General features: G+C 28.4%; 2 protein-coding genes across 2 annotated transcripts; one reads left to right on the top strand and one right to left on the bottom strand.

The window, feature by feature from the left end:
• Window positions 1-7,110: 7,110 nt before the first annotated feature.
• Window positions 7,111-7,563, top strand: LOC124843905 (uncharacterized). The gene has a single exon (XM_047320740.2). The coding sequence runs from the start codon at window positions 7,111-7,113 to the stop codon at window positions 7,561-7,563; it is 453 nt and encodes a 150-aa protein (XP_047176696.1).
• A 9,819-nt stretch (window positions 7,564-17,382) lies between these two features.
• On the bottom strand, window positions 17,383-19,168 carry LOC124843903 (transcription factor BEE 3-like). The gene is made up of 6 exons (XM_047320738.2): window positions 18,850-19,168; window positions 18,630-18,749; window positions 18,428-18,493; window positions 18,288-18,356; window positions 17,999-18,076; window positions 17,383-17,666 (listed from the first exon to the last, which is right to left on the bottom strand). Exons 1-6 carry the CDS (start codon window positions 19,147-19,149, stop codon window positions 17,565-17,567), a joined length of 735 nt encoding a protein of 244 aa, XP_047176694.2. The 5' UTR covers window positions 19,150-19,168; the 3' UTR covers window positions 17,383-17,564.
• Window positions 19,169-20,513: the final 1,345 nt, after the last annotated feature.

Raw genomic sequence — 20,513 nt, 5'->3', positions numbered from 1 at the left:
TAAGATCATCCAAAAGTTTTAACCTATTTTCAAGTAAGAGGGCCAGGTAATTAATCATTTTATCTTGAATGAAAACTAATAAACAAACTACTAACTTTTTTTTTTCTTTTGTTTTCAAAAATGGTTATTAGTATCAATTTGATCTAATTATGGATTAATCTTTTATAAAATTAATCTAATTCGGTTCACTTATTAATTAATTGAAAAAAAATTGAATCCAATCTAACTTACTATAGGTTAAACATTTACTTAATTATATTTTTTTTCAATTGTAAAAAAAATAATTTTTTTCTAATTTAAATCTAAATAAATTTTAATTCAAAATAATATTAAACTTAAAAAATCATTCAAAATTGAAAAGTATAATATAATTTAAAATCATCTTAAACTTTAAATATAATTTAAAAATATGCATAAAAAAAATAAAATTATGTATGATAATGATTTAAATCAACTCATCATAAGTTCTTATAAATTATGATTTATTTTTTCAATTCAATCCTAATAAACCAAAGTCACCAATATACAGTATTAACTCTTCTTTTCCTGCATGAAAAAAAAACCGAATCATCTTGATCAACTTGGCAATACGGAAAAAGTATCTGTTTAATCTAAAAAACAACTCAAGTTACATCACATAAAAATGACAAGCATTAGCATTTATCTGCACGTTTTCTTTGAATTTAAATATTTTTAAATTAGAATTTTAGTTTAGGTAACTAAGACAAACATCAATTTTTATTTTTGTGTAATTAAATTAAAATATTTAATAATACATTTTTGGGTAAATAATTATTATATTTTAAATACATAATAACAAATATTTGTTTAATATGCAGGTCACATATAACATGTGGGAGTGTTTGGTTTACGCGTTCCATTTAATATAAAATAATTCGAAATTATAATTCTAATGTGAATAAAACTAATATTTATTGAGAACAAGACTGATATAGTAACTGAATATGTGAAGTGTTGCATATTTAGTTTTTCAAATAAAGAAAATTTTAGTTTAGTTTAAAAAAAATCAAATTAATTTGTTGTTATAGTTTAATAATAAAACTATTTGTAATTCATTATTATTTTCTTAAAAAAATGTTTCTTAACACAAAACTTAAGCTTTCTACATAATAAAATAAGTATATTATTTTTTAAGGGCTAAATTAGCAAGATTTCATTTATATGAATAACTGAAATTTATAATGAATATTTTAATATATAAGATATAGGTTAAGTTTATAATAAATCATTTATATTGTGTATATTTTTATTTATTGGTATTTTTAAAATATGTTACATTTATTTAGAAATAAAGTAAGTTAAGAAAGACAAAGTTCAATTAATAAAGACAAGAAAATAACTGTTTGAAATAGAAAAAAATTTCAACACTCGAATTCAGTTAATATATAGTCTAAACGAATGAAGTCCAATCTAAAAATTTGAGTCTGGACTAGAAGATGGAGATAATGTATGAAAGTCGATGTGAGTGTCATGTATTTTTAGCGAACTTAACCCAAAAAGTTAAGTAAATAAGTCATGGAAAATAAATTTCAGTTCAGAAATTGGATTCAAGTCTTCGATCAGAAGTTTTGATTTATTAATTCCCTATAAAATATTTTAACAAACGATAAAGAAAACTATATATCATTTTATCTTTAAAGGGTTAGATAAGTATGATTTGAAGTCCTTGAAACTATAAATAAAAAGACATGCTAGACATTTGAATTATTTGATTTAAAACAGTATTATCTTTAGAACAAATTATATCAAAACAATAACATAATAACTTAACTAAATAAAAAACGAACTTAACATAAATAAAATAGACAATGTGTAATTTTACTAAAATAAATAAAATTATAATATTTTTCTTACTTTCTAAAAAATAACTTTTTACTTAGAGATTTAAAGTTGTGACAGTTAGATAAACTTTTTACGTTGGTGAAAAAGATTTTGAAAAACTTAGTGATAACTTTCACCAAAATGACTATTGGATGATTGAGTACTGTTGGTATTATTAGGAGTTATTAATCTTTTGTGGAATTAAATAAGATATTTTTTAAACCTAAATTATCTTCGTGATTTCTTGTTTGTGCTTTTCTCTCCATTGATATAAGGTTACATATAAAATTAATTTTGCAAATATATTTTCCTATTTTTTTATTTATCTATTATTATTTTCAAAGGAATTAAGTTTAATTGTAAAGACAATTTATAAAAAGATTTAAAAAAAATACAATTTTATTAAACAAACCAATTCATTTTGATTTTTTCCAAACGCCATGTTACAGAATTCTAACAAAAATATAAAGAATGTGAAAAACATACAAAAATATATATTAAATTATTTAACTTAGAAAAGGTACATTTTATATTTACTTTTAGCAAATTTTAACTAAATTATACTTTTAAACTTTTATTCATTTTTTTGTATTTAATTTGGTATTTCATATTTTTTTTAATATTTTAAATAAATCAAAGTTGTCTCTATGTTTATTTAGAGTAAACCTCATTAACAATATAAACATGGTTGAAATACTTGTGTTCAAATTAATAAAAAGCGCATATCTTTACTTTTAATTTAAAAATTTGTTATAATAGGCATTCGTACGGATGTTTGTCTTTATTTTCTTTCTATTTTAATATCAAATAATTAATTTTTATAAAAAAAAAGTATACTTTTAAACTTTTATTCATTTCTTTGTATTTAATTTGGTATTTCATATTTTTTTAATTTAATTTAATATTTTAAATAACTCAAAGTTGTCCCTATGTTTATTTAGAGGAAACCTCATTAATAATGTAAACATTGTTGAAATACTTGTATTTAAATTAATAAAAAGCGCATATCTTTACTTTTAATTTAAAAATTCATTGTCAGTTAAGAAAACATCAACTTAGTTTCTTAAATTATTAAATTATATTTTTGTTTTCTGAAATTTAGAATAATTCAGATTTTAGTTTTAACATTTAAAATTTTTGTTTAGTTTCTTAAATTAAATATTATGATTTTGAGAAGTTTCAAAACTATTTTAAAATTTAATTTGTCAGGTATTAATCTAACATCCCAAAAAAAATACAGTATAAAACTATATAATAGAATAATCACATCTTATAATATTATAGATCAGTCTTACAAAAATATACAACGTATGATTTTGGCCGAACGGCCTTACAAAACGAAAAGAAAATTAAAACTATACAATATAAGCAATCTCGACCGAACGGTTTACAAAAGGCTTATACCGGACGGTCATACAAAAGAAAAGGGAAAAGATGATCGAACGATCATCTTACAACTAAAATAATATGTTGATCGAACGGTTCTACTGTTCGGTCTTAACTTCTACCTCAACCAAATTTTCTTCTTCCAACGCTTCTTCCAGCAGCTCGTCTCCTTCTGCTCACATCCACATGGATAATCATTGCAACAGAAAGACAACCGAACGTACGAAACAGACAAGACAAGAAATATAGGGTAAGCTTATGTAATTCAATTTCAAATATCAACATAGATTTCACACAATTAAAAATAAAAGATATAGTCATTCACTTTTACACACAAAGCCTAATACTAGACTCTGACTGTCCGGACTGTATGAACTTTGTGTAGCTACGACGTTCGTGCACCCGGGTGATGTAGTAACTAGGATACCCTCAACAGCTGCCACCCGAGGTTAGTCCTATCTGTCCAAATTAACCATAAGGACTAGGACCTCCTGCCATTCCCACGCATGACTTACCCTTCTCTAAGTGAGAAGGAGTAATCATGGAATATCAGGATGAACCGCCAACTTAGCATGCCCACATTCATACTTTACCAATTCCATTATTCATTCATGAGATATTCCTCCCCGGAATACTCTTTCAAAATCAAATATGTTTCATCCATAACATACTTCATCATTTTTCATTTTTTTAGACCTCAATTTGAAGAAGATCCCTAAGATACAAAATAGTGAACGTACATCTTCCACTCCGAGCAAGATCGAACACTTGGAGTGAGACCGAGAGGTTTCCAGTTCCAAAACGGATCAAAACCGAGAGAGTGAATATCGGGTTGGGAAAGAGACCGATTACAATAATATTTCTCAAGACTAAAAGAATCGAACGTTATTTACAAGGTGAGCCAATTTAATGAACTGACCATGAGCGTTTAGACTAATCACCGTAAAGCCTAGGCCGAGTACTAAGACTCTAGGCCGAAACCAATGGAGGCAGACATTACAAAACATTCAAAGAATAGTACTTAAAAGAATCATATGAAGAAACCGAACGCTATAAATACTTAGCTTATTTATGAGTTTAACACAAAAAAAAAACGAATGTCAGTCAAAGACCGAGCACAGTAGAGGGTGAACATTATTGAGTTTGGACGAACGCTCTTATTATCAAGATAGATTACAGAAAAGAGAACGAGCGCTTGGTGTAAGACCTAACATTAAATCGTACGAGCGCTTGGTGTAAGACCTAACATTAAATCGTACGAGCGCTTGGTGTAAGACCTAACATTAAATAGTACGAGTGCTTGGTAAAAGACCTAGCACTAAATCGTAAGAGCGCTTGGTGAAAGACCTAGCACTAAATCGTAAGAGCGCTTGGTGAAAGACCTAGCACTAAATCGTAAGAGCGCTTGGTGAAAGACCTAGCACTAAATCGTAAGAGCGCTTGGTGAAAGACCTAGCATGAAATAGTACGAGCATTTGGTGTAAGACCGAGCACAACTTAATTTATAGAATAAAGCGATAATTATACGATATCAATTAACCAATGTTCAAGAACGAACCAACATACTACTACATATAGATATACTTAAATTTATATCAGAATGCCAAGGAACGATTATCCTTGGTGGAACGCCTATACACAAATTTTACTAGACAAAGACGCTCGGTCCTCAACAGGAATTCCTTCCAAATGAAAGATTCCAGTTCTAAACGAGTCCCCGAGAAAAACTGAACGGTCAAAGATCATTCAGTAACGAACATACATTATCATAGGGAATTTCATACTTAGAATTATTTATCTCAATTCATTTCTCAACATTTATCTTTATAATTTCATACATCCATATCATAGTAAATTTTCATACTTCATACAGTCAAAACATAGCAACAATCATATTTCATATTAATTGAGCAACTCAACGAACATACATACAATCCAAACAAACATACAAATCAAATTATATAAGCTTCCCTTACCTCTGAGGGTGACCGAACGTTCACAGAGATAGAATACGGTTTCACCACTACAAGTCTTTCTACCCTCAACGCTCAACAATTTTCAAACTAAACCAAGTAAAACCAAAACACTATCAGAACCTATCATTTTTAGAAGAGTGATCAACACATGAAACCAGAACTTGGTTTGCATGTCCAAGAAAACACACGACTAAGTGAAGAGAAAAACTTACCAGCTCAACTTCACAAATCGATCTGCTCAAACTGAAGCTCTTGACACCGGAGGAGTGAAAATGGTGCTTGAGTGATGATCGGAGAAAGAAACCGTGAGGATTTCTTAGAGAGAAGATGAAGGAGATGTAGAGAGAAGAGGAGAGAATGGAGTTTTTCAGAAATTTGGGGAAGAAGGGTGCATGCAGAGAGTGGTGTGAAATTCTGAAAATCAAAGTTTTCCTTTCAAGGTCAAAACAAACGTCCACTCAGCTGCTCACACCTGCCTTCCTCCATCTGAGTGTCAGACCCCCTTCTTGACACATGTAATCCACTAAGACAGTACTTGAGTGGATTTTAATGGTTCTCACAATTAAAATTATATTTTACTTAATTTGAAATATCTAAGTTTTTTTTATTTTAATTTGAAGAACACAAAACAAATTACATTAAGTCTCCTTTAATCATGATCTTAATTCACTATTGTGCTTACCAGATTTTGATCAAACGGTCTTAGGTGAAATTGATCTCCAAGATCAAGTTGTTATTCTTGATTGACGTTGGACCGAGCTTCTTGGTAGAAACCGAGGAATATACACCTTCAAAATTCTCAAATAAAACGGAGGAATATACACCTATAAAACTCTCTAATAAATAGTATTAAATATGAAGTATTGAGAATGAGATATTTACAAATAATAACTAAGATATATTTATTTAATCAACAACCTAATAACAAAATAACAATACATCTTTTCAATATTAAAAAGATTATTATTATAATGGATTTTTATTATTGGAAACTTAAATGATATTAGGTTTTTTTAATTAAGAAAATATTTTAAATATTAAAGTTTCTAAGACTCTTCATTTAGTGAATTAATAAAAAGAATCTGATTTGAAAATAAGTTAGAACAAATTTTACATCATAAATCAAATTGACATCCCTAAATATTTTGAGTATTCCTACATGATGCTTAGTATAAAAAAATATTCAGTTTATTATATACTTTTTTCGCGTCAGTTAACTGATAGAGATGTTGATACTGGATTTAATTTCAATAATCGACTATTTATCCTAGTATTTGCGTGGTGATAAGTACAACGTTTTGAAAATAATAAAATGTATTCATTTTTATTGTTATTGTTTTATTTAAAAAATTATTTTCTCAGTATTAATAGAGAAAAAGTATATTAAAATTAATGTAAAATAATTTATTAATATATAAATATATATTAGATCTTATAACTGAATTTAATAGTTTGAAATAATTTTGTAAATCAATTAAACTTCCAAACCGTAGAAGTTAGGTTTAACGGGGTTAGCAGATCAAAACAGACAAAGGAACCTTTAGAATGTTCTGGGATCTGATTGGTTAGGAATATCTGTCAGCAATTAACAATTTATGGAAACAGAAAAAAAAAATTAAAAAAAAAATTGTTGCTAGGTAAGATTAGAGCTGAACTCGCAGGTACTTACACGTGGACCCTTTGGCTGCGGTAAAAAAGACACCTACGACACACGTGGCATGCTTGTTCTCCTTTTTCTCAACTAACACTTCCCACGTATATGTACACGTGCATATTTTTTTAAATTTCTTCCAAATTTAGCTCCAATTATTTAATAATTAATAAGAATTTCAACTATATATATATATATATATATATATATATATATAATTACCACAATCGTAAATCTAAATTAATTTAACTATCCATGAATCCAAAGACGGGGAAGGTACTACGTGCCTTGAAAATCAACAAGCAATCTCAAACGATAAAGAAATCATCAGTGAGCAGGGTACAGCATAAGGAACCAGTGATCATATACACGCAATCACCGAGGATCATTCAGACGCACCCGCGTCACTTCAGGGAGCTCGTGCAGAAGCTCACGGGAATTTGTCGCTCCGATCTCGACGACGATACTGCCATTGGCGACGCCGACGCCTTTAAACCGGCTACTCCACCGTTAAAGAGAGAGTTAAAGGGAGAGCCGGAAGAGAACGAGGCGACTGCGTCGGTGAGCACGGACGAAGAAGACGGCTGCAACATGGGCGGCGAGGTGAAATCCAATTACAACAATTTTTCGATGTTGGAATCTGATTTCTTGAATGACAGTTCACATACGCCATTGTTGCACTTCGCCGATTTGTATGGATCCTTATGAACAAGTTAGTTTCTTTATCACTTTATTATGTGTTTAAAGTATTAATAAGCACATATGTCTGATAGATTTGTAAGATGTATATTGATTTGTTGTATAGAGGGCTTCGGAATAACACCATGGAGTTTTTTCTTTCTACTGATGCAGGATGACAAAGAAATATGTTTCTCGAGAATAAATATCTTTCTTGGGACTGAAGGAGATTTTATTTCCATTGCATTTGATTTTTAATCCTTTTTTTTTCTCCATTTTAATTTTAAATATTTGGTTCTCTGCCGTAATGTTTATAAATTATACAACATTTCTAAAGTCAGGTGAAAAACACAATAAATAGGAAATATAAAAAATGAGTATTTATTTTCTTTTAATGAAATGATAAAAATTTCAAATAAAAAGATGATAGTAAAGTTCTATACATGTATTATATTTATTCTTTTTCGTTACTATATTTTTAGGATTATTTTTTTTCTAGAAACCCGAATCAGTGTTTAGTAGCTTTTCTCATTTATCATATATTTTTTTTACCATTTTTCTATTTTGAAAACGTCAATCTGCTCACTGTAGATTTTCCCATCCCTTCGAAATTTTAGATTTGCTGCAATATGATGCAACTAAGGGTTTTACTTCTTTTAATGGAATTTGTTTTTCTTATCTTGATTTTGTATCTATTCTTTTATCACATATATTTTTCTGTATGATTTTTCTACATGTGTTTATTCATACTTTTACTTTTTATATTAACTTTGAATTGCCTTACGTGCATCCTATTTAAATAATTTTTTTCTAATTAAATTCGGGATGCCTATTAATTCAAATCTTTACCAATATAAATTGCTCGTTCATATTTCATCTTTCACCTCCTCCATGTTTATAATTAAGCTGGGATTATCTCAAGTTAATAATTTTTTGCTTAATAATTTTGCTAACTATTATGCATAAGCTTGATAATTTTCTGAAATATTATATATATATACTTAACAAATTTTGTGAAGTATTAAGCATAAGCTTAATCATTTTGTGTAGTGTTAAGCACAAGCTTAATCATTTTGTGAAGTATTAAACATAAACTTAATCATTTTAGGAAGTGTTAAGCATAAGCTTAATAATTCTTGTGAAGTATATTAAGCATTAGCTTACCAACTCTGGTGAAGTGTTAAGTATATCAGCTTACTATAACTCTGGTGAAGTATTAAGTATATCAGCTTACTAATTCTTGTGAAGCGTTAAGTATAAGCTTAATAGTTCTTATAAGTATTAAGGATAAGCTTAATAATTCTTGTGAAGTATTAAGGATAAGTTTAGCAATTTCTGTGAAGTGTTAAAGATAAACTTAACCATTTTTGTGAGGTATTAAGCATAAGCTTAATAATTTCTGTGAAGCATTGAGCATAACTAAGACTAATATTTTTTTGTGAAGTATTGACTATAAGCTTAATAATTTTTGTGAAGTATTTGAGCATAACTTTAATAAATTTCTAAAACATAATAATTTATTATTGAAATCTTAAGCATAAGTGTAATAATTTTTTAAGCAAATATACTTTTTAAGTATTTATACCTATATATAAAGGAGATTTTCCTTTTTTGTGTTGATGTTTTTTTTTTCTTCTAAAATTACCATTTAAATAATTTTTTTAAACTAAATTAATTATTTTATCGATTTTGTTGTTTTTTTTTTTAAATTTAACCGTTTCTTTTTTCAATTTGATAGTTTTTTTTAATTTAAATATTTTTTTAATTAAAACTACTTATAAAATCAATATATTTACAACAAAGTTATTAAAAAATATATTTAATTTCATAATAATAATAATTTTATTATTTTTATCATCATAAAAAAATGAACACAGTGTTTGTACTGATTAAGCATAATTTAAATAACTTTTTTAATCTTAATAATTTTTTTGAAGTATTAAGCATAAGCTTAATAATTTTTGTTAGGATTAAGCATAAGCTTAATAATTGATTTAATTTTAATAATTTTTCTGAAGTATTATGCGTAGGCTTAATAATTTTTTTAAGCTTGATAATTCTTTTTGAAGTATCAAGCATAAGCTTGGTAAGTATTTTTTGAAGTAACAAGCATAAACTTGAGGATTATTTTTTGAAGTACGAATCATAAGTTTGATAATTATTTTTTGAAGTACCAACCATAAGCTTGATAATTATGTTGTGAAGTATTAAGGATAATAAGCTTAACAATTTTTGTGAAGTATATTAAAGATAAGCTTAATAATTTTTGTGGGGTATTGAGCATAAGCTTAATAACTTTTTGTGAAGTATTAAGCTTAAGCTTAATCACTTTTGGGGGTATTAACCATAAGCTTAATAATTTTTGTGAAGTATTAAGCACAACTTCTTCTTTTTTAAGTATTAAGCATAATCTTAATAATTCATTAAGCTTAATAACTTTTTTTAAGCATTGTGCAAGGGCTTAATAATTTTTTTAAGCATTATACAAGGGCTTAATAATTTTTTTAAGCTTGATAAGTATTTTTTGAAGTACCGAGCATAAACTTGACAATTATTTTTTGAATCACTTTTGACAATTTTTTTTTGACGTACCAAGCATATGCTTGATAATTATTTGTTGGAGGTGCTTGATAATTATTTGTTGAAGTACCAAGGATGAGCTTAATAATTATTTTTTAAGTACCAAGCATAAGCTTAATAATTATTTGAAGTATCAAGATACTTTAAAAAAAAATTAAACATAAGCTTAATAATTTTTTTTATCACTTTTCTATTTTTCTCTTTCTTTATGTCTAGAATAAAAAAGTAGATAATTTTGTAATTAATTATTCATAAAATAAATAATTTTTTTTTGTAATTTGTCCATATTTCATGTCTAGAATTAAAAAATAGATAGTTTTGTATGACTTTTTTTATATTTCATATTCTCTGTAGAATTAATATATATATATATATATATATATATATATATATATATATATATATATATATATATATATTATTACTTTCCTATATTTCATCTTCCAGCATATCTAAATTAAAATATTTTTTTTCTATTTTCATCCTACTACAAAAAATGAAGTAATAGATAAATTTTTTATTATTTTTCTATATTTCATCTTCCATTCTAGAATTAAAAATTAAAAGTATATTAGTTTTTATTATTTTCCATATTTCATCAAAAATTAAAATATAGATAATTTTTTTTATTACTTCCTCCGTTTCTAGAATTAAAAGCAGATAGTTTTTTTATTTTATTTTTCTATATTTCAACTTCATCATTTTTAGAATTAAAAAAATATTCTTTTTTATTATTTTTTCATTTCATCTTCCTCCATATCTAGAATTGAAAAATAGATTTTTATTTCCATATTTCATATTCCTCCATATCTAGAATTGAAAAATAGATTTTCTATTGCTTCTTCAAATTTCATCTTCCTCCAAATCCGTACTTAACAATAAATAAATTTTCTATTACTTTCCACATTTAATCTTTTTCCATATAAATCATTTCTCTATTACTAAAATTTTTATCACCATGATTCATCATTTGTTAAAATAAAATAAAATAAAAATTAACATAAATTACTTTCTTTAAATTAAAACAAAATTAATTCTAATACTTGAAAACATAATAAGATAATAAATAAGATGTCATTAAATTTTAAGATTCACATTACATCATACAAAAAAATACTAATCATGCACAATTAATTAAAAGAAAAGATTCTATATATAAAAAAAGAAAACATATTTAAGTATGATTTAATAGTCTTAAAATCATGCATGAACCTATTAGCTGTTGTATATTAGTTTCTTTATTTATGTAATATTTTTACTTTTACAGCTCTTGAAGAGTTTATTTCATGAAAAGAAAAACAAGGTCGGAGTCAACAAGCTGATGCAAATTCTTTTCAAGAGAACCACTAAACCCTGGTTTCATCCATCTCTGTACTTTATAATAAATAAATTTTCTATTACTTTCAATATTTATTATTTCTCAACATCTGTAAGAATAAATAAACTTTCCATTATTTCACCTTGTTTCATATGTGTACCTAAATAAATTTTTTATTTATTTTTCATATTTCATCTTCCTATATTTTTATAATTAATGTTTTATCTCTTTTTGGTGTCTTTAACTAATATTGAACTTCAATTACAAAATAAATATATTTTTCAATAAATCAAAACTAGTATTTAGAATAATTATTTTAATAAATTAAAACCAATGTGTACGTTTGATGAGCAAATTTTCAATTTGAAAATTCACCAAAAAAAAATCATAATTTTGTTATTAAAAATGGATAAAAAAAAATTAAAATAAAAATAGTAAACACCAATTTTGATTAATTGCTATAAATATTTTTCCCGATTAAATTTGAGATTAACTCTTTAATTGTGGGTGGTATATTAAAAACAATTATTATACACAGTTTCTATCTATATTTCTAAATAGATTGTAATCAATATGTATAACAATATATACTATTTTATATTTATATTTAATTATTACGAAGTAATTTGAATATAATTTTCTTAAAATAAATGTATAATTGTACATGTCATTTTATATTTAATGATTTAAAACTAATTTATGTAATAAGATTTTAACTAAACATTTTCTTATAAATACGATTCATATGAAAATCTAATCATAATTTAAATTATATTAAGTACTACGTAGTTTATTTAAAAATATAATATTAAAATGTATTAAAAATTAAAAATTAAAAATACTAATTCTTAAAAAACTATAAAATATTTTAAAAAAATAATTAAACATTTTATATATTTTTTATTTTAAAAAATAATGAGTATACTTAGATATAGAAGAATTTAATTCAAATTGTGTAAACTAAAATAAATTAAAAGCAAGGTTCAATTATTCTATATTTAGTTAATCCAAAAACTTGCTTAAGTAAGCTGTGTGCATATGAAATGCATATAATGTATGATATTTGAGTGTGTAAATGTTGAAATTATGACTCAAGATGTTATTGAATTTGTAACACAATAAACTTCTACATCTTCAATAGACAAGAGTTAATGATAGTAGAAATTCAGCTAATTACTTTACTCGGGCCTTGGCCCAAATGTTTGAAATGGACTTGTCTATAAAAAACTAGGGAGTTGCTCCCTCCACCCCCACACATCTCTTCCTCCACCTCCCCTTTACTTTTTTGCCCCTTCCTTCACCTTTCCTTTACTATTTTGCCCCTCAGTAAAATTTTATTTTTAAAATTATTGTTTTTTAATTTTATTTATTTATAACATATTTCACTGATAACCTACGTAGTTCCTTGTATGAGTAAAATATTTTTCTGCAAAGCTTGGTGATCGTGAAAAGAATTATCAAGCAATCTTCCTCTTGTTCTCGGTACAGTAGGTGGTGCATTGCGTTTATGGTGTAGTGTCCTTGTCGTGGTTCCTCTCCACGTACGTAGTCATAATCCTTCCTATAATCCTAAACCCTAAACTCTTCCCATACTTCCAATAATCCTTTTAATATCCAAGCCTATAATATTTGGATGAGCCATAAAATAAAAACGAAACAAAAAAGCAACGTTGTCTCTATATGGATGACATCCTTCAACGGATGTCAACATCCGTTTAAGGCGAAACGGATGTCGACATCCGTTTTTTAATCTATACCACACTAAATATAAAGAGACAGTGAAATTGGAGAGATTTATGAAAAGGGGGAATGCATATGCATGGTGGTGATTGGATGGGAAAAGAAAAGGCAAAAGAGGATAATGAGATGACATAATCAACAAAAGCATTGAAATGAAATAATGGATAAATCATGTGTTGTGTGGCAAAATACTGTTGACAAATATTACAAATTCTTTTGCTGTGATGTATATATAATAATGATGATTATAATGTTGATGATTTCACGTGTGTGATCTTGTTGAAATTAAACAGATATACTCTGAATTCAAGTTTCCCAAAAAACAGGTTGAGTCAAAGATTCTTTATTTAATATCTGTGGCAGTTGTCTGTTTTGCAACTGAAACCAAACAGTGGACTACATGGTTGTTTGTTGTCAAATCCGAACTGTACTTTAAAATCTATTGTTCCCACAAAGAACAATGATAATAGGTCAAATTATTACAAGTACTTCTGTTTATTTTCAACTTGTTGCTTGGTTTTTTCCAACGTTTTTTCTTCTTCATAAAACAGTGTGACATCACAAAACGGATGTCGACATCCGTTTCGCCTTAAACGGATGTCGACATCCGTTTCGCCTTAAACGGATGTTGACATCCGTTGAAGGATGTCATCCGTCCAGAGGCAGCGTTGCTTTTTCGTTTCGTTTTTATTTTATTTGTTTATTTTATTTACAGTAATTTATATTTAAATTTATAATTTTAAATATTATATATGAACGGCCTCCACCGCACCAATCACCAACGGCCCGCAAATGCTCATTCGGAAAATGAAGAAGAAAGAAATGGAGAAATAGAAGTGAAAGGTTGATGAGGCTTGAAGAGAAAATGATAAACGGAAATGGAGAAATGGAGAAGAAGCTTTACAGAAGAGAGAAAGGTGAACGGAAATGGAAGAGAGGAAGAGGTGCAGAGAAGTAAATCAGAAGTTTTAAATAAATTAAAATATTAAAATAATAAAAATTAAAAAATTTTAACTTTTGAGGATATAATTGTCATTTTAGAAGGATATAATTGGCATTTTAGAAAATTGGGGAGGTGGAGGAAGAGATGTGTGGGGGTGGAGGGAGCAACTCCCAAAAAACTATCATACTTGGCCCAAATGTTTTAAAAAACTACGAAACACCTTATTACAATATTAAAGAAGGAAAGAAGTTTTAAAATTACGAGAATAGGAAGAAAATTATGTTAGTGAATAGTTTCAATGCTTTATAATTTGAATGTTTCGGTACTATATTTCATATAAAGTATTGTAACATTTGAAATAAAAATTATCGAATTATAAAAACAACTTGTAAATTTTTCTCTTTTCTTAAACGAAACAAAAATTCTAACCTAAAACCAAACTAGAACACAAAAGTAATATTACTTTAAAAGTGAAAATAAAAAATACTTTAAACAAACCATATATAATCATAAAATAGTAGTTTGCATCTTGTAAGAAAAAAACAAAAAAAATCGAACTTTCTTGTCTAAATTTTTATATATGAAAATTAATGTTGTCAAAGTGGACACGGTCTCACGAGGTCTATGATTCCGGTTAGAGCAAACATTAAAATAGTGTTTCTTCTTACATTCCCATAACTTCCATCTACATCCCATAAAATTTAAAAGATCTACATTATCCCTCAATGCACATCATTTGTTGAGAAATGTGAAAAGCTTAAAGAGGAGGTAGAAGTGTAACGAGACACATTTAATCTTGTAGTGCAATCCAAAAACTAATTTTGACTTTTAGAATTTAGGTTTATTTAATATCTTAGTGTTTATATTTAGATATTTGATTATTTTGGTAATTATATTGATTTTATGTTCTCTCTATTTTTGTAAAATGATTTAATGTAATATTTTTCGTTAAGTTTATTTTTATTTTTTAATTTTAACACATCACATCTTTAAAGTAGAATATAATTCTAATTTTGACACGTAACAAAGTGAATTTAATAAAATAACCACACTGAATCTTTAAAAAAATAAAAAATCATTGAGTCTTTTTTTTTTTAAAAAAAAATAAGGGTGCTATGGTTGTGATAGAGAAACAGTTGAATGAATTTGAAAAACATTAAACATAATAGTGGTGGGAAGTTAAGATGTTGCTTTTGAGAAGATATTGACAAAATGGGGTGACAGTGTCTGAATTCTTTCTTTGAAAAGCTTGATAGTCCTTGAACTTGGCCCAGATAATTATTACCTTCCCTTCAACCACTGCCCCCTAAATATGTCTCAAAATCTAAATCAATATTTGGAAGGTATGATATGCCCTCTATCAACTTAACTTTGGGACCCTTAAGCTCTTTCTTCCTCCTTATTCATGTATGCTACTTGACAAAGGAAGACCTGAGTCAAAAGTGGTCAAATTAAAATAAAATGGGTTGTTGTGAAGAAGAGCTAAAGTGGGTTTAAAAGGTTCGAGTCTGATCATTTTCGACAACTTACAAGCCCACGTTGCCCATCCTCTTTTCATCATGCCATGCCCCATTCAAACTGTCCTCTTCTCCTAGTTTCATGGATGCATTGCATCCAACCCCTTTCACTTTCCATTAAACAACGACAACAAATATGTTGTAATCTTATGAATATTTCCCCTCTCAATCATTAACTTCCTCATTTTCCCAAGATTCTTCCACTTTATTAGTTTAAGTGCGTCCCCATGGCTCCCTTCTACACTTGGATTTTGCTTGTAGTTGCCTTGTATCTTAAATTTGCTTCCACTCCCACACACACTTCTTTTTCTTCGGTGATCAATTTATTGGATTTATCAAGGAGAAAGTTTATTGGTGAAATACAAACATTAATAAGATCTGAGTCAAATCACTTAAGAAATTGACACCACTTTTTACTTAAAACTTTAAGGCAATGATGTTTACTTAGAAGCTTTCGTCAGGAAGACTTTTGATACAGGAATCATTGTACTCGTCTGAACCGATTACCACTATGAATAATTGAATATAATATAATATTGTTGCCTTTATCGAGGAGGAAATTTACTGAAGAGATACAAACACGAATAATATTTGAGTCCAATCATATAAGGGATTATAACACTCTTTTATCCAAAATCTTAAATACAATGGATTAATGAATCTTCAACCTTATATAATGTTCTATTTTCTCAATGTAACTTGGACTTACACTTATATTTTTAACACAATTCTCAATCAATAACTAGAATGTGTTTTATAATAGATTTTAAAATATAATGAAATATCAATGAGGGTGTGAAGAGTGGAGCGAGGAGATAGTATACAATTGTGAGAAAGTAAAATTAGAAGTAATTTGTTGAAAGTGAGAGATGATGTTTATGTAAGAACGAGAGAGATTAATTACACCGTCAAAATGGATAACGAGTTATCATTTGCGAAAAGTAGGTTGAGAAGATTGTGGTTGCTGGCGTGGGTCCCACAAGACATGGACCTCCGAGTTGGTCCATGACCCCACCAATGACTCTGCCTCCATGTGTGGAACTCAGTAGAACAAACGCAATCACGTGAACAGATTTCTATGTTAAGTATTTCCCAAGATTTCTAACAAGATCATGGCAAAAATAATGTAGGGTTTATGCTAGATTTTTCAATCTCAACTACAAAATATATGCCACCCGATCTTCAAATTTAATACTCACCAACAATAAAGTAAACTCAGAAAGACAAATAATCATCAAACCGCCAACAATAATGCAGAAAATATAATAACTGACTTCACTTTCTATTTGGTTCAATCTTCGTATCTTGTTCTTCCTATTTTTTATTTGATTTGCGAATTCATTATGTACATAATCATTTGTTGTGTGCATGAACCGTTTGTGTGACCCTATTTTCTTTTTCTCTTTATTTTGTTGTTAGTTAGATTCGTTATATAACATGGTTACGTATAAAATCATTGTCGTAATGACAATTTTAAACTATTACAAAAAAAAAACTATAATTAATGATTAAATCAATCGCAAGAATGGTGAATAAAAGAAGTTTCTAAGTTAAAATTGTTTTTTCTTTTTTGGAGCGTCATCTTTTTCTATTTTTCAAATAATCATTTTCCAAATCCATGATATTTCAATTGTGATTTTTCACGTCCACAAAATCTAATGCATGTCAACATTAATTACCACACTAAACTTGTACATAATACTGAAACGTGTATCTGTAGCACAGCAACTGGAAAATAAATGCAACGTAGGTTTATTTAAAACTGGCATTTCATATTTTCATTTGTTTGATGGGATTGTACAAACGAGAATAATGTCTACTTGTGCTTATACAAAGTGATCCTTTAAAACTGTAGAAACTAAGTAAGAAGAAGAGGCATGTTCTTGAATTGATATGTGATGTGTGGTTTGAGTTAAAACATCGAAAACCCAAGTTACAGGTACCATGGCCATGTTGCTTCAAAGCAAGAAACTCCTTCATCACTTCCTTCTCTCACATACTTCCCTATCTCTTTCGCCTCGGATGCCTTTCTTCTCTGCCACAATAAATAAACAAAATTTAGTATTCTTCTACTTTTCACAATCAACTATTCATTCAACCCTTCACGTTGCTTCCTATAATATTATAATATATTACTTTAGTCTTATATTTGCAAAATGTGACAAAATTTCATTTCATTTAGTCCATACAATATTTTATAGAGTCGGGACAATAGTGGAGATGTACAGAATCTCATAAAGTGGAAAGGCTACTCTTAATAATGTTATCCTTAACCACAAGAACCACCAAATGTTTGCTAACCACACAGAACGAACAACACTAAAACATGCGTATAAGGCTGATCAAGAAATATTTAGCAGTAGGCACCTGCATTGTTTCTAAAGCATCTGACTCTGAATTGAAGTCGTAATAGCTACTTGCTGCACTCAGCTTCATTGAGAGGAACTTCATGTAAAACAAACATAGATATTAATCGTTAGTACCATATATAAAGCAAATTTATTACATACAAGCGAGTCTAAACCTGTTCATTTTTATCGATTTTGTGAGACTGAGTTATACTTAAAATTTACTTTTTTAACGTTAATATTATGTTTCAAGTTTTCTTCTTCTATAGATAACTGATCCAATGCTACTTTTTATTTCAATCAATTACCTCTACTTGATGCTGCAAGGACTGCACATAGTTTATGATCTCGTCCAACATTATCGCCATACCCATGGTCTGCAAAATCAGAGGTTAACTATTTAAGCAAGACGGATACGAATTCGGTATAGTAAAAAAGATGTCCTTACCTTGTAACATCCTGGGACAATGTTCTGCAAGCACCTAAGTTTTTCATTGATTTTCCCTCTTCTAACCTGAATAACAATAAATTGAAAATATATTTACATCTTAATCAAAGAAAAGAAAGCAGAATATTTTTTAATATCATGATGTAATAGTCAATTCTTACAGTTTGTTAATTTTATAATAATTATTTTAAAAACTATATACCCTCTCTGCTAAACTGTGACTATCTGTAGCTTGACCTCTTTTGGCTCTGACATGAACTACTTGGTTTGGTTTCTTGTCTTCTACCGCATTCCTTTTCACTCTCTTGCCTCTTCCACAAATCTGAAGACAACAAATAAATCACGAATATCTATCTTGCATATGAGTAAACAAAATGGTGAATGAGAATACAATAAAACGAACAAAGCCGAAGAAAGTTTACATTTTTTGTCTTGCTTCCACTCTCAGAAATATCAGGAGTTGAGTTACCAGAACTGGGATCACCCATATCAGTTGCTTCCCTCTTTTTACCTTCATGAACTTCATTTAACGCTGGAACTGCATTGTGATCCACGCATTGAAAAAGACCCGGAAAATTCTCTTCCAAGTTTCCTGGAAATTCAGGTTCTGTAGAGCCCAATAAGCTGTCAAAGGGCACCAAGTTTTGAATTTCCATGTTATCGATATCCAAGAAAGGAAAGGAGGGTCTAAAGCTTTGCAAATCTGCAGTGAATTCTGCCATGTGATTTATAAGAGAGGTTTTGAAAGGTTTTAAGTGGTATCTGGATAATGTGCCTGAGACAGGTATTTATAATGTAGGATTAGTCTAACTAACCCACGTGGCAGCTCGAGGTTCTGCAGGTTGGCCCCACATACAGGAGAAATGTCCAATTATAACATGGGCCCATGCTTTGTGAGACAAGCACTGTAATATGGGTCAATGCCTTTGTGAGAAAAGCAGGGTCTATTCTTTGGAGCTTTTGGAACTTTTAATTTAATGACAAAAAAAGAAACCTTTAATTGGGATGCCTATCTTTCAGATCTTTCATCAAAGTTTTAACTGTAGTGGGAAAAGGGTAGTTTTCTGTAGGAGCACATAGTTTAGGTTCAAACTCTTCCCATATATCAACGTTATGTTTTTCTAGAGTGGAACTTAATCTTCCTGCTTTTACTGCTGGAAGATTTACTCCCTTCTTTCTGCAATTATTTCAACAGACATTTTCGAAAGCAATACCCTATTTCCTAAACTTTTACATCTAGATTCTTACTCAACTAACGCTGCTGATAAAAGCCTTTTCCTATGGGTGAACTCAACTAGATGGATTACACATCATTCGAGTAAGCTAGAGATTATATTTAGTGTCAAAGTTTCAAATCACTCTTTCTAATTCTTAATGTTCTTATAAGAACTTTTGTAACGGTACTGGTTTACCATTGGATTAGATTAATTGTTGGACAGTGTGTTCCAGACTTATGGTTCTTCATTTTTATCGTTTGAAAACAGTTTCGTATCAGCAGCTCTGTTTTGAAGAATTTTCATCTTCTTTGTTCTCATTTGTAAACATTTATACTTAATTAACTTAACTGATTTAAAACACCATTTAGGGTTTTATTAGAGACTCTTTTGTACCCTATTATTGATCATAGTGGATTTATATTTGGTTTGAATAACTCGTTATCTTTATCCTTACATTAAAAGATTTTTCACGTTAAAATTGTTGATGTTTCTTTGTGCTTTGAATTTTATTTTTACTCTTATTATTGCTCCTTGCACATCCTTATAAAGAGGATCGAATTTTTCGTTGTACTATTAGTGTTTGTTAAGTTATAATTTTTGGCTTTTTTTTTCATCATAGTGGTATGTTGAATGCAGAATTTAAAAACTGAGCATGCACTTTGTAGAAAAAGGGGCTGCAGGATTTCTTGGAAAGCAAGTTTTCTTTATTTTATTGAGCTATTGAAAGAAATGAGGCAGTTGATTTTGTTGTTTGGTGAATTGGCTCTGATTGGGACTGGCATTTGAGAAATGAATGAACCAAACTTTAGAACAGAAGTGGGGTTGTGACATGTGGAGTGTATATCTGGCGTATGACACTTGATTCAATT

The sequence above is a fragment of the Vigna umbellata genome, chromosome 1 (assembly GCF_029865625.1).
Source record: "Vigna umbellata cultivar VRB3 chromosome 1, Vumbellata_1.0, whole genome shotgun sequence".
Classification (NCBI taxonomy): domain Eukaryota; kingdom Viridiplantae; phylum Streptophyta; class Magnoliopsida; order Fabales; family Fabaceae; genus Vigna; species Vigna umbellata.
This window is presented reverse-complemented; position numbering and strand designations above follow the sequence as displayed.

Coding starts and splice junctions, on each gene's coding strand:
- LOC124843905 (XM_047320740.2), top strand. CDS start 7,111: ATGAATCCAAAGACGGGGAAGGTACTACGTGCCTTGAAAATCAACAAG.
- LOC124843903 (XM_047320738.2), bottom strand. CDS start 19,149: ATGGCAGAATTCACTGCAGATTTGCAAAGCTTTAGACCCTCCTTTCCT. Junction 18,494..18,629: donor GTCACAGTTTAGCAGAGAGG/GTATATAGTTTT, acceptor ATTGTTATTCAG/GTTAGAAGAGGGAAAATCAA. Junction 17,667..17,998: donor ATGCTTTAGAAACAATGCAG/GTGCCTACTGCT, acceptor TTATTGTGGCAG/AGAAGAAAGGCATCCGAGGC.